Here is a 14,956-nt window from a genome sequence, read left to right as displayed (position 1 = left end):
GGTGGCTCCGGGAGCAGCCTCAGGGCCCGGGTGGCCTGCACTCAGACCTCTACAGGCCACGTGCAGTGAGCCGGCGGTGTGGACCGCAGTCCTGTCCTGGCGAGATGGGGATGGCAGGTGTGCCCCTCGGGGCTGCAGGGCTGAGTAGATCCCCGAGCCTGCCCCTGGGGGTTCAGGGACACCCCTACGATGGTGACAAAGGCACGGGTCCACGTCTGCATGTCCAGCCCTCAGCGCCGGGCTTGAGCCACGCAGGTGGCTAGCTGAGGGGCTGGTGTCGAGCGACACACAGGGAGCTGGACCACACGTGGGCCCTGGAGTGACGGGCGGAGGGCGCCCAGAGTGGAAGGGGCCGGCGGGAAAGCGCCAGGGGGGCAGGTCCAGCGTCGGCTGCCCCTGACTCACCTTCTGGTCGCTGCCCTCATTGAAGTAGTGCTCTCGGGACGGCATGCCCAGGGTTGGCTGGTCTATCTGGAGACAGAGCGTGGGACCCTGGGCATGGAGCCGGGACACCCCTAGCCTTGCCGAGGTGGGCCCAGCCCTCTCCCCTCCACCATGCTGTGCCTGGTGGGAACGGGCGCTCCATCTGGAGCGTGTGCAGGTACTGGGCCCCGACCCCCGCTCTGGGGCTGGACTGCAGGTGGGCTGAGGGGTGGCCAGGGGGTGCGGGCCACCCACAAGGCCTCGGACAGCCCCCCTCCCAGAGCAGAGTGTGTGTTCCACGCGGGGTCCTCTGCGGCCTATCTGTGGCCAGGGGTGGCTCTTTGAGGCCGGGCTTTCTGTGCCGCTGCCAAAGGCCTGGGCGGACCGTCCCGAGGACCAGCTCGGCACCTGGGCCGCCCCTCTGGGCAGGACACGGGCCCCGGAAGGCCCAGCAGAAACCCGGACCATCGGCACAGGTCCCCTGAGCTGCAGGTGTGGATGATAGCAGGGCCCTGGGAGCATTTGCGGGCCACCCGCCCCCTGTGGTAACAGCTGTCTCCCCGCTGCCCTGCGGGAGCCCCCAGCCAGGCCCAGGGGACCCGGCCTGCCCGGCCCCCCGGCGCGGCTCGTACATAGATGATGTGCTGGCTGGAGTTCTGGTCGTCGTTCCAGATGAAGAGGTCGATGAGGACCCGCCGGTTGAACTGCGCGTTCATCACGGCCAGCTGCTGCTCCAGTTCCCACCGGGCGCCTGGGGGCCGGCACCCCGTGCTGGAGACCTGTCAGGACCTGGGGTCCTAGCCCAGCCCCTCGTCCAGAGTCCACGGGGATCAGCAGGGCCCGGAGAGCAGCGCTGTGCACCCCCCACCCCCCGAGAGCAGGGAGCAGAGCCCACGCTGAGAGCTGGGGCCCCGGCCCTTCTCTAGGGCTCTGGAAGGGATGCCCCTCTGCAGAGCGGAGGGGCCCAGCCGCTGGGAGCCCGCCAGCAGCTGCTGCACACTCTCCGGCTGGGGCCTGGAAGGCCCAGGGCCCCCCGCCCATGGGAGGCCGCCACCAGGCCCTGCCTTACCTACACTCTCGCTCCACTTGTCTGTGGCCACTGGCCAGCCTCCTACCGCCTTCAGGATGTCCAGCAGGGGCTTCGAGTCTCGCTTTTCTATCTCACCTGAGAGGGGAGGGAGCGGTCGCTCACCCGATGCCCTAGCGGGGAGGTGGGGGGGCGGGCGTGACACCCGCCGGCACGTGGACCCGCGGGGATGCTGACGCCCAGCGCGGAGCCTGACCCTCCCAGTGCAGACTCTGCAGCACAGGACACGCAGGGGCCTGGAAAGAGCAGGGACGGGACGCAGGCGGGAAAGGGGCCTGGGGTCGATGGAAGCACAGGCGCCACCAGGACAAGGCTGTGGAAGGGAGGCCCCGAAGCTCAGAGCAGCCCAGGCGGCACTCTGGAAGGCCTGGAACAGGCAGGGGCGGGGGTCTACGCCGGCGGCTGGGAAGCCCGCGTGCCCTCCAGCTCCAGCATCGGGCGGACTGAGCTGCGGACAGAGCACGGAGCACAGCTTCCCAGCGTGGGGGCGCCCAGGAAGCTTGGGAGAACTTGGCACAAGAACCTGCGAAGGTGGGAATAGAGCTGGCCCGCTGCTGACGGGGTGGAGGCTTGGGGCGGGGAGGGCCTCGCCGGTTGGTCGCTTGACCTGGGGGGGCAGGCTGGGAGGGGGGGCGGTCCAGGGGGAGGGGGGCGGCTCCTAGGGCGCCCTGATGGGGGCCGGGGCCTGGGGAGCGAGAAGCAGGGTGTCCCACGTGGCTGGTGGGGGCACACTGGGCTTGCTCTCTTGGGTCCTGAGTTGGGAGCAGGGACAAAACCTAGGGAGCTGCCAGGGCCGGGTCAGGTCGGCCGTGTCGGGCAGATCGTTACAGGAGTTACTGTTTGGCTTCCTGCGCTGGTTCCTGTAGTGACGGCCTGGCCGCCTGGCTGCAGACCGGGGGTCAGAGTTGTATTTTTATACACGGTCTGGCCCTGGCCCTTTCGTACATTTGGTCTCTCAGGCCAGAAACTCTATACAGGTGGGAACTTCACCTGGCAGGTGCTGGCCAGACTGGATCCCGTGACCTCCTGTTTCCATGGGGAGGAGAGGAGCGTGCCAGCCCAGGACCCCATGGAGACACCCCGATAATGCTGGGGGCCCTACAACTCTCGCTACTAGGTACACCAGAAACAAACCCCGCCCTGTAGGAGACCCCTGGGGAAACAGCCAGCCTCAGACCCTGGTGCCGGGGAGGGGAAGCGGCCCCCAAAGCAGCCGGAACCACAGGCTGGGTTTGCAGGCCCCCAGGCAGGCGCCTAAGGGAAGACGGGCCGGAGGGGCCCCAAGTGTGTGAACCTCTTAACAGGAACCAAAGCACTGGGAAACTCCCCCCCACCCCTGCCGCACAACACACACATACACACAAACACACACTCAGACACACACACATACACACAAACTCACACACACATAGACACGTATACCCACATACACACATACACACCATAGGTAGAATGCCCATATACACACATATATGTACACACACACACACACAAAACACATAGATACACACAGACACACACATGGACACACACACATATACACACACATGCCCACACACAGACATACATATACACATATATACGTACCCACATACACACATGTACACACACAGAGACATACACACAGACACACACATAGACATAATACCCATATACACATATATGTACACACACACACAAAACCGCATACACACAGACACACACATACATACAGGCATACAGACACATATATATACCCACACACACACACATAGACATAATACACATATACATGTATACACATATACACACAAAACACACACAGACACACAGACACACAGACACACACAGTAAGATTTTCTCTCGATTCCGCCTTCAGTCAGGCTCCTGCACCTTCTGCTGGGCCCATCACCGCACCTCCTGGTAAAATCCAGTTTCAGCAAGAACTCTGCGTGGTCGTTTTAACGAGAAGCCCCCCCGCGCCTTGAATATCTGATCCCTCTCGGTAGCTGACCGCAGTCCTCGCCCCTCACTGTCCCCCAGGTGATGTCTGACTGCCTGGCCTGCCTTCAGCAAGAATCCCATTAGGTTAGTTTTGCCAGACACGCCCCCCCCCCCCCATGTTTCCTGTTAGTAAAATCTTCCATTCACTGACCCCTCCTGCCCCTCGGCTATAAACCCTCACCTGCCTGCCGTCGCTGTATTTGGAGTGGAGCCCAATCTCCTTCCCCTCTTGCTAGACCCCACCGCGGTGATGCCTGCACCTACTGAGATGGCCCTGAAGAGTCTGCCTTTTACTATCTTTACCAAGTGTCCTGAATAATGTTTCCTTCAAACCACACACAGGCACGCGCACACACACGCGTGTGCGTGTGCATTTCCCTGGGCACAGTGTGGCTGGTGGGGTCAGGGTGTGAGCCGGTCCCGGGCAGCTGGCAGTCAGCCTGGACCCCGTAGGGCACCTGGGCCCGGTGGCCAGCCAGGGGGAGCACACAGCTCCCACCGGCACGACTTTGGAGAGGCGCCCACTCCACTGTGCTCTGTCTCAGGGCTATGGGGTCCTGGAACAGGGTCCTGGCGGGGCAGCTCCATCGGCCACTCACTCTCGTTCATGCAGGAGCGGTACAGCATCTTGGCCTTCTGTACAGCTGGCCGATCCTTGGTGGTAGAATTCTCCAGCACCCCTGTGGGCAGAGGAGAAACCGGACAGAGGCCTGAGGAGGCTGCTGGGGAGGCCAGGTCAAAGGTGCCCGTGTCCCTGCCACACCCAGTGGAGGCCCTTATCCCAGGGGACTCCCCCTCCCCTGGGCCCACTGACCCGATGGGCCGTCCCCACTCCTTGGGTGGAGGCCACGCTCACCTTTGAGAATGATCTCCAGCTCATCCTGGAGGATGTCGAAGACGCTGTATCGCGAGCTGGTCTCGGGGATCACATGGCGCTGCAGCCAGCCCCCGCATGCGTACTGGTAGAAGTCGTCACAGGGCTTCTTGGACGGGTCCATGTTCTGGAGGATCCTGGCGGCTGCTCGTCCCCAGGGGGTGCAGAGGAAGAGGGGAGATCCGGTGTGGACAGCCCGGTGGGCTGTCGGGGATTCAGTCACGGCCCTGTGCCCTCAGAAGCGTTAATCAGCCCGGGACCTCAGGGAGGTCAGCAGCAGGGCCTCCAGTTCTAAGGACCCCACTTATCAGCCACGTGAGCTCGGACCCCGTGACCTCTCCGATCCTCCACTCACGCATCTGCGAATCCGGGACGCCTGGGTCACACAGATGGCCAGGTGTTGGCCAAGCCCGCCCGGCTCACCACGAGCGCTCAGCACTGGCCCTGCCCTGGAGGCCCCTCACCGGTCCGTGCGTCCGTGGGGGAGGGTGGCTCTCGCCCACCATAGGGGTTTGTTTTCTGTTGGAGCAGATGGGTTTGCTCCCAGAACCCCATGTGGCACGGACAGTGGGGCCCCCATGTTCCCGGCAGGATGCTTTCCGCAGAGGTGGCCAGGCTGGACCCCAAGCCAGGACCCTCCCTCGCCTTCTGTTCCACTTGGCTGGGACCTCACGGGGGCAGCCCCACAGGAGTCCATCCACTACCCCAACGTGGGCAGAAAAATCACATTTCTGAGTTTTTACACTAGTGTTTCTTCATACCATTTTCACTGTGTTTTATCTGGAAATAATGGCACGTGGCGCCCAGTTTTAAGACAAATTCCTGGGAGACAACTTGAGAGAGTGTGTGTGTTTGTGTGACCTGCCTTCTGTAAGTGCAAAAAAGAGCGCCTGGGGTCCCTGTGCCAGCTTCACTGTGGTCACGGGGGCCTCTGCAGGCAGGGAGCAGCTTCCTGGGGGGCAGGGCAGGTGAGACACCCGCAGTAGAGTCCCTGCCCCCAGGCACATCCAGGGTCTGCCCACCAGCCAATGCCGCGTCTTGGGAGTGCGGTGGCTCCCTGTGGCCTCAAGCAGCGCCTGTGCCAGCATCACGGGGGGGGCCCCCGAGCCCCCTGGCAGGGCTGTGGGAGGCTCGGAGGGAAGGGGGGCTTACCTGCCATCACGCAGCCAGGGGTGGTGCAGGTTTCGCTTGCGTCCCTGGGCTTTTGGACGTCTGCCGGCAAGGAGTAGTGTGAGCACTTGGCGAGGATGGTCGGTGCCGGTGGGGCTGGCAGGGGTGGGCGGGGCACAGGTGGGGTGGGAAGGGATGGGGCCGGCAGGGTTAAACCTCGGCCACCCCCACCCCCATGGGCGGTCCAGCCTGGGCCCTGAGGGCATCTGGAGGGCAGCCTGCATCCTCCCTGGGTGGCCCAGTCCTGGGGCCTTAAGTGAGGGTAAGCTCATTCTGGCTTGACCCCTGCAGTGACCCCTGCAGTGACCCTGCAGTGACCTGTGATCCCCACAGCTGAGGGCTGAAGCTGGCCATTCTGCCCTCCTGCCTGTCGGCCCAGCCAGCCTCACCCATCAGGCGTCACCTCCTCCAGACAGCCTGCCTGTGCTGCCCCGTCCCTGCACACCCTTACTCTCTCCCAACCCCCCACCCCCTCGCCTGCTGGTTGTATCAATGTGCAGCTGCAGAACCTCAGGAGCCGCTGCCTGAAACTGCCGGTTCCCAGGCGCCCAGGAAGCATTCTGCATCAGCAGGTGCTCACGGCTGCATCCCTGCCACTGCCCTTTCTTCCCACGGGACCCTGGTGCCCTGGGCAGGGCCCCCGTCCTGCCGCACACCCCGGGCCTGCAGTGGAACCCAGCCTGCCCATGCTGGGTGCCACTTCCTAGCACCCCCTGCTCGGGTCGTGCTGGGAGGGGAGATGGGGCTACCTCGGGGTGTTCGCTTTACAATGGTCTTCTCTTCCTCTGAGAAGCAAAGCCGGCTAGTAAAGAGTGGCAGCTGCTTCCCTGGGGAGAAACACAGAACTCAGCTCTCCTGCTGCCACCGCTTCCCGGGTGCCTTGGGGCCGACCTGGGGCAGCACAGGCATTCTCCTGCGGAGGGGGTCCTGGGGGCTCTGGGGATTCCTTGTGTAGGGCTGTGGCCCCTTCCCGTTGTAGTGAGGGCTGGTCACCAGGCACACCAAGACACAGGGGCTCCAGCAGAACTCAAATCTGAGCAGAGGGGGAGGCCCACCGGCCCTGGGGCCGCAGCTGCCGGGCCCAGAGGGGTCCTGAGGCAGGACCTCTTCCCCTAAGGAGTGCCCTCTGATATCCTCCTCTACCGCGGGGTCACGGGCCTCACCCAGGTGGGGGTGGGCAGCCCCTGGGGTCTACCAAGACAGGGACGATAAGCCCTTTAAGGGGGAAAGGATGTCCTCTGGGGGGAATCTTCCTGGCCCACTGGCCTCAGCTCCAGCCCCTCCACCTGTGCAGGCCGCTGAAAGTGCAAAGCTGCCCTCCCTCATTTGTCCACTACGTAGGGGGGCGGGCACGGCCCGGAGGGGGTGCAGGAAGGGGGCGTGAGTGCAGGGAAGGGGGTCAAGTCCAGGGAAAGAGCCCACCAGGCATGGCCGCCTTCCCCACCAGGGAGACCCACGGAGAGGTGGGCAGGAGGGAACAGGGCCTCATTCAGGTCAGGGCTGTGGGCAAGCCTGGGACCCGGTTCAGCCCGGCCCCTGAGACCGCAGAGGGTGTAGGAGGCCCTGAATGTGCTGGGTGTCCCCTGGGGGCCTGGCCACTGGAGGCAGTGTTTATGAGATGTGTGATCTGGGGGGTGGGGGTGTGGGGAGAGGTGTTTCTCCTCCACCTGTTAGTGGCTGCTCTTTCCACCCATCCATTTGTTCATCCATGAATCCAACATTTGCTAATATTATCAACCAGCCCTGGTGCTGGGCTCTGGAGATTCAGACCTGAGTCCCACACGGGCACTGCCCTTAAGGGGCCCCCAGTCCAGTGGAAAAGGAGAAAAGTGATGCATAGATTGAGGCAAACCGTGGACGGTGCCATGGATCAGAAACAGAAATGCAGTGCTCAGTGGGTGCTACGTCTGTCTGCCCCACGGGCATCTGCCAGTCTCAGCAACCCAGAGCCTCTGGACAAGGGCCACACCCTCGGTGGAAGAGTGGACTAGGCATCTGAGCTCTGGCCAAAGAGATGGTGGGGGAGAAGGGGTCTTTGCTTCTGATTAGGATGCAGAAAGTCTAAGCAGACTGTGGCTATTTCACCTGCAACCGGGGCAGGAGGAGGGGCAGGGCTCCTCCAGGAGGGGCATGGAGTGGGGGGATTTTTAACAAGCCCTTTGCTCCTGCCCGTGGGCTGGAGGGAGGGATCCGGGTTCCAAGGAGCCCCTGTCACACAAGGCTCTGGTTCCTGCTCTGGGGCCTCCCATAATGCATGGCGGTGATGCAGGTGAAGGCAGGGCCAGGGCAGGAAAGCTGGGAGAAATCCTCCTTCATGAGGAAACAGGCAAATGTGACCCATGACCAAGAAGAAAACCCCAAAACAGTTCAAAGTGGATTCGTTGGTGACCAGCTGTCAGAGTTAGCAGACAAAGTCTTTAAACTCACCATGATAATTAAGATAAAGGGTCTTGTACAAAAGACGGAAAAATATGTAGATAGATGGTGAATTTTACCAGATAAATGGGAATTCTAAAAAAGAACTAAATGGAAATGTAATAGAAAGAGTGAGGAATTCATTTTTTAGGTTTAAAAACACACTGAACACTGCAAAAGAAAGTATTAGTGTCAGTATATATAGGTCAGTATCAATGATCCAACCTGAAGCACAAAGGAAAAAGATGAAAACAACGAACGGAGAAAAACATCTAAAAAACACCCAGAGCTGACATGGTAGTTAACAGTGAGAGACTGGGTGATTTCCCCTAAGCCTGGGGACAGGCAGCACTGTCCTCTCTCATCTCTCCTATCCAACGTCACATGAGAGGTCCTGTTGGTTCAATATGACAAGAAAAGGAAATATAGGCAACACAGACCGGAAAGGACATAATAAAACTCTATTTGCAGATGACATGGTCATCTATGTAGAAAATCCCGAAGAATCAAGCAAAACAAAACAAAACAAAACAAAACAACAACAACAAAAAACTCCTGGAACTAATAAGAGACGATAGTAGGTGGCAGGATACAAGATTAATATACAAATTGCTTTCTTATATATTAGCAATGAACAACTGGAATTTGAAAATTTCAAAGCAATACCACTTACAATAGCACCTAAAAAATGAAAAAGTTAAGTAGAAATCTAACAAAATATGTACAGGACCTATATGTGGAAAACTATAAAACACTGATGAAAAAAATCAAATATGTAAAGAAATGGAAAAATATTCCGTGTTCACGGACTGGAAGACAGCATTATTAAGATGTTGATTCTTCTTAACTTGATCTACAGATTCAAAATAATTCCAATCAAAATCCCAGCAAGCTATTTTGTATTTATTGACCAACTGATTCTGAAGTTTGTATGGAAAGGCTCAAGTAGCTAGAACAGACAACAACAATGAAGAAGAATGAAGTTGGAGAGACACATGACTTGATTTCAAGACTTATGATAAGGCTACAAGTAATCAAGATGGCATAGTATTGGCAAAAGAAGAGACAAATAGATCAATGCAACAGGATAGAGAGCCCAGAAATGGACCCACACAAATACAGTCAACTAACCTTTGACAGAGGAGCAAAGGCAATTCGATGGAGAAAGTATAGCCATTCAATAAATGCTCCAAAAGGAAAATTGGACATTCAGATACAAAAACAAACCAAAAAAATTAGACACAGGCCTTATGCCTTACACAAAAATTAACTAAAAATAAACCACAGACATAAATATAATATGCACAACTGTAAAACTTCTTGAAGAAGACAGGAGAAAACCTACATGACTTTGGGTTTGGTGATGACTTTTAAAATACGACACAACTAGCATAATCCATGAAAGAAAAAATCGACAAGTGAGACTTCATTAAAGTACTGACAAGTTGTTTTCTAAATTGTTGAATAAATAAAAAATGGGGGTGGTGGTGGAATAGACAAGTCTTCCAAACAGAAGAATTCCAAATAGATTACGTAGATACTCCATTTCTAAGGATGTGTAGGGTAACTCCCCACCCCTTAAGTTTGGGCTGCATGTGCTGCCTTCCTTCCAAAGAGGACAGTGTGGAAAGAGAGGGGACAAAGGTACCTATACAATGGAAAAAGCTGGCAAACACTACCTCAAGCCACGTGATCAAGGTTGACATCAATGTGGTAAGTCACTGAAATTATGTCCCCTTGGTCTGTAGGCTTCCTCCCCAAAACATCACCCCAGTCTGAACATCAGACAAATGAGAGACATTCTACAAAATACCTGGCTAGTCCTCCTAAAAACTGTCAAGATCATAAAAATCAAGGGAAGGCTGAGAAACCATCACAGCCAAGAGTCCAAGGAGATTTGCTAACTAAATCATGTGGGGTCCTGGGACAGAAAAGGACATGAGGGGAAAACTGAGGAAATATGAATAAAGCATGGACTGGGTTAATAGTAATATATAAACATTGGTTCATTACTTGTGACAGATGTATCACACTTAGGTGATATAAGATGTGGTATGAAGTATATGGGAATTGTGTACTCTCTTTGCAATAATTCTGTAAATCTAAAGCTGTTTTAAAATTTAGAAAAGTTGGACTTCCCTGGTGGTCCAGTGGTTAAGACTCCATGCTTCTTCCAATCCAAGGGGCCTGGGTTTAATCCCTGGTCAGGGAACTAAGATCCCACATGCCGTGTGGCATGGCCAAAAAGAAGAAAAAGAAAAAGAAATTTAGAAAAATTACTTTGAAACAACATGAGCAGAGGATCTGAGATCTGTGGAACCGTATTAAATAGCTTAGCATCCATGTAGCTAGAGCCCCACAGGAGAATGGTATGAGTCAGCAATCTTTGAAGAGATAATGGCTAATAATTTTTCAAAATTGATGAAAGACATAAGCCTATAGATCCAAGAAGGGCAGTATATCCCAAGCAGGATGAATACAAAGAAAACCATGCACGCAGCAGCATCAAGTCAAACTGCCAAGAACTACAGAGAATGAGATATTCATAAAAACAGTCAGAGGAGAAAAAAGACATTAATTCATGGGAGGTACAAGAAGAGTGACAGCTGGCTTCTCATCACAAACAGTGGTGGTCAGAAGACGATGGAACAAACTCTTGAATGGATGCTTGAAGAAAACAAACTAACTACCAACTTAGAATTCTATATCCAGCAAAAATATAGTTAAAAAGTGAAAGTGAAATAAAGACATTTCAGGCAAAATCTGATAGAATTTGTCTCCATTACACAACACTCACTACAACAAATAACTAAAGAAAGTCTTCCCATAGAAAGAGCAGGTAACAAGTTGGGAGTCCAGGTTGGTGGGAAGGAATAATGACCAGGACCAGAAAGGGGAGCAGGGTAAACAGGGTGAATGAAGCATTGTGGGAACCCAAACAGTGCATCTGACTGATCTGCTTCCAGTCTAGTCAGACGAAACCAGAACAAACACCCAACACTGGGGGGGTAAGTTCATGCCTTCTCCATGCTTATGTCCCCCTCCCATTTCCTCCACTGCATTCCCAGCGCAGGCTGCCGTAACCTTCTGGTTGGGGGAAATTCCTGGGGTAAGTTCATCTGATGATACAGCTCAAGAGGATGCAGTGGGCTCTTGAGAAAACATTTCCAAAATTGAATGAGATGAGATCACCATGTTTGTGCACTTTGCCTTTAACTTACACCACCTCATTTGTGAGGGTCACCACCTCCATTTTTCTGATGAGAAAACTGACAGGCATGTGGGGTGATGCACCCACGGCCAGTCACTATCCTTCTGAGCAAGAGAAGAGGCAAACAGCAATGCCTTTGACACAAAAGCTGAATAGAAATGAAGTCTTCCTCTAATGCTAAAATAGGATCAACAGGACACACAGCAAGCAGAACCCAAACAGGGATATTTCCCCCCTTCATGATTCCAGAAGGGAGTAGACTTCCTTGTGCCCAGTTGACATGTGTCTACTCTTGTTCTTTTTTATATTTGCTTGAATAACTTCTGTAATATGCCAATTATTTTCACATAGACTCTCTACATTAAAAAAAAGCAACAACCTGACATTTCCTTTGAAAGATCTGTTCTCGTAAAGGTTGGCCTTGAAGTGAATAATTTGTTTCCTCTTTCTGTCTCTCTCCTGTTCCTGTCTCTGTCTCTGTCTCTCCCTACCTAACAAAAGAGGGATACAAAGAACTTTATTGGGTGGAAAATAACTGTCCTTCCTGGAGAATGTATCATCACAGGCTGGTTGTCATGCAGGTGTGGGGTGTGAGCTTACATGACCCTGTGGTCAAGGAAACCACAAGCTGAGAAATTAAATTTAGGCTGGTAGCATTCCCAGGTGCCTGATGGAAACAAACACACATATTGTCTGGAGGGAAACTTAGCCCAAGTAACAAAGGCTTCTCGCAGATAAAGCCAATTTGAACATGGACTGAGGTTTATGAAAAGACCAGATTCCATGAGTGAGAAACAGCAAACAGCAGGACTAGAACCCCAAGGATTCATATTTGGGGATTATCTGACCCATAACATGTGGAAGCTGGCATCACAGGCCCCAAACCTCAATGTCTCTGTATCTGTGCCTTTGCACATGCCATTGTAGTTGCTTCCCCTGAAGGGGCAGAGAATATTTCCTCCCTCTGTTCACTGTGGGTTTGCCCTTATGGCTTTGGTAATAATGTACTCCAGCTCTGAGCCTAGGCCCTAAGTGTGTTTCCACTTGTCCCCATGAGCTTCTGTTTGGAGAGTGACATGCTTGCTAGTCCTTGTAGGAGGATGAAATTCATGGAACAGCTGCCCCATTTGAGGCTGACCTACATCAGCTGAGCCCTGCAGCCTACTGATGGATGTGTGTCATGATAAATAAGTGTTGTTTTAAGCCCCTGAGTATTGGGGTGATTTGTTAGGCAGCAGTGGCTAGCTGATGCAGAAATAACTCACGTATGTTTGAATCATTGAAAGAAATAAAAATTAAAAATGAGGGCAAAGAAAAAATTGAAAGAATCAATTTGTAAAAGAATCACTTGGAAACTCTAGAAATAAAAACCATGAAATTGTTGAAAATAATTTTTTTTTTAGAAAAAATCCAAAATGGATGGGTTAAGTGGCAGATACAACAGAGCTGAAGAGAGACTTAGTGAATTTGAATGTAGTTCTAAAGAATTTACCCAGAATGTGGGGCAAAATCAAAGAGATGGAAACTTTTCTCTAAAAGATATGGAAGATAGAGTGAGAAAAATTAAGTGCATATGTAATCATAATTTTAGAAGAAAATAAAGATAATGTGGGAGACACAATATTAAAAAGACAGTGGCTACAAGTTTCCAAAATTAATAAATGTCATTAGTGCTCGGATTCAAGAATCACAACAGATGTAAAGCAGAATAAATAAGAAGAGCTTCATAGTTAGACACCTCATGGTAAAAATGCACAGTACCAGGGAGAAGACAGCTCAGAGGGGAAAAGTTCATCTGGCAAGAAGGCCAATTAGATTGAACCAGATTTCTGAACAGCAGCAACGGAAGTCAGAGACAGTGAAACTAAATCTTGAAGATATTGAGAACGTAACTAAGCCCAGATTTGTGTAACCAGTTAAACTATCACTGAAGGATCACTACCAAATAAAGTCATTTTCAAGTAAACAAAAATGAAGGTTTACAGTTGAAAGAGTATTTTGAAGCTGTGCTCCCCAAGTCTGCCTGATCACAAGAAAGGCCTCATATGCTGGTTACAGTACAGAATCGGGGGTCTTACCCTGTACGATTTCCTGGTTCTGCCTAGGTTGAGTCCTGTTATGGACTCAACTTTTGTATCTTCTCCCCGCCACCCACCACTCCTATGTTGAAGTCCTAACCCCTAATGTGATTGCATTTGGCACTGGCACCTGTGAGGAGGTGAAGAAGGTTAAAGAAGGTCATAAGGGTGGGGCCCTGATCCAGTAGGGCTGGTGTCTTATAAGAAGAGGAAGAGACACCAGAACTTGCTCTGTCCACCACATGAGGACACAGTGAGAAGGTGGCTGTCTGTAAGTCAAGAAGAGAGTCCTCACCAGGAACTGAACTGGCTGATACCCTGATGTTGGACTTCTGGGCTCCAGAACTAGAGGAAAATAGATTTCTGTTGCTTAAGTCACCCTGACTTATGGTATTTTGTTACAGTGGCCCAAGCAGATGGAGACAGGGTCCAAGGTCTGGATTTTTAACAATTGCCCCAGGTTACTCTGATTATCAAGCAAGATCAACAAATGCTGTGTCCTAATCAGTGTTTCCCAAACTTTAGTGCAGTTGAGTTACCTGGGGATTAAATGCAGATCCTAATCCAGTAGGCCTGAGATGGGCCCCGAGTTTCTGAATTTCTAACAAGCTCTCAGGTGAGGCCAACACCACTGGTCCACGGACACACTTTGTGTAGGAGTCTCCAAAAGCATGTACTTCAGGAAGAAGGTAAATGATTTCATAAGGGCTACCTGAGAAGTAGGAAGAATGATGAGCAAAGAAACCGATAAGGGACTTCCCTGGTGGCGCAGTGGTTAAGAATCCTCCTGCCAATGCAGGGGACATGGGTTTGACCCCTTGTCCGGGAAGATCCCACATGCTGTGGAGCAACTAAGCACATGCGCCACAACTACTCAGCCTGCACTCTAGAGTCCGTGAGCCACAACTACTGAGCCCATGTGCCACAACTACTGAAGCCTGTGTGTCTAGAGCCTGAGCTCTGAAACAAAGAGAAGCCACTGCAATGAGAAGTCCATGCACCACAACGAAGAGAAGTCCCCGCTCGCCGCAGCTAGAGAAAGCCCGCACACAGCAATGAAGACCCAACAACAGAGACCCAACGCAGCCAAAAGTAAATTAAAAAAAAAAAAAAAAAAGAAACTGATAAGGACTTGGGAAAATCGAAATTAAATTGAGTATATTAGAGAATGTTGCCTATGTGCAGTAAATAAAAAATAAGATAGAAACGACGGACTTACCCACAATAACATGTGATCAGGGTGGAAGATGAGTTAAACTGCTCTAAATGCTTGTACTGTTTGGAAGAAATATGAAGATATTGACTAGCTGAATACCTTAAATTAAATACGCATATAAAATTTAAGGTATATTACTTCTGCTCTCCACTTACAACATCAAAAGCCAACTAGAGTATCATTCCCTTTCTAACAACAGGAAAAATCCAGACAGTCTACAGAAATCACAGCTTTTCTGGAGCTCATCTAGGACCTGAGGTAAAAGGGTGACCAGGAAAACAGAGTGACACGTCCCACCAAGCAGAACTGAGAACTCTGACAGGACCTAGGAGTAAGAGGCAGTCACCACACAAGTGGGTAAGAAGAATCAGCTAACCTTTTAATGAATTCTTGAAGGCCAAGTGCGAGCTAGCCTGTCAGTGTGGAACAGCTGGAGCCTCAACACAGGGGGATTTTTTTTTTTTTTTTTTGCGGTACGCGGGCCTCTCACTGTTGTGGC

The 14,956-nt window shown here is 52.5% G+C and overlaps 1 protein-coding gene across 1 annotated transcript in view; it reads right to left on the bottom strand.

The window, feature by feature from the left end:
• MMEL1 (membrane metalloendopeptidase like 1) overlaps positions 1 to 14,956 on the bottom strand; it is a 30,528-nt gene that overhangs the window by 11,568 nt on the left and 4,004 nt on the right. The window contains exons 2-8 of the mRNA XM_027110739.1: positions 6,287 to 6,364; positions 5,520 to 5,579; positions 4,350 to 4,511; positions 4,093 to 4,173; positions 1,493 to 1,588; positions 1,056 to 1,174; positions 406 to 471 (exon numbers count right to left, since the gene is read on the bottom strand). Coding sequence (XP_026966540.1) covers positions 406 to 471; positions 1,056 to 1,174; positions 1,493 to 1,588; positions 4,093 to 4,173; positions 4,350 to 4,511; positions 5,520 to 5,579; positions 6,287 to 6,364 — 662 coding nt within the window. The remainder of the gene's footprint in view (positions 1 to 405; positions 472 to 1,055; positions 1,175 to 1,492; positions 1,589 to 4,092; positions 4,174 to 4,349; positions 4,512 to 5,519; positions 5,580 to 6,286; positions 6,365 to 14,956) is intronic.

This window comes from Aethalodelphis obliquidens, unplaced genomic scaffold (genome assembly GCF_003676395.1).
Source record: "Aethalodelphis obliquidens isolate GAN/ISIS:26980383/991018 unplaced genomic scaffold, ASM367639v1 scaffold9, whole genome shotgun sequence".
Taxonomy (NCBI): domain Eukaryota; kingdom Metazoa; phylum Chordata; class Mammalia; order Artiodactyla; family Delphinidae; genus Aethalodelphis; species Aethalodelphis obliquidens.
Note: the sequence above shows the minus strand (reverse complement) of the source record. Positions and strands in the feature narration are given on the sequence as shown.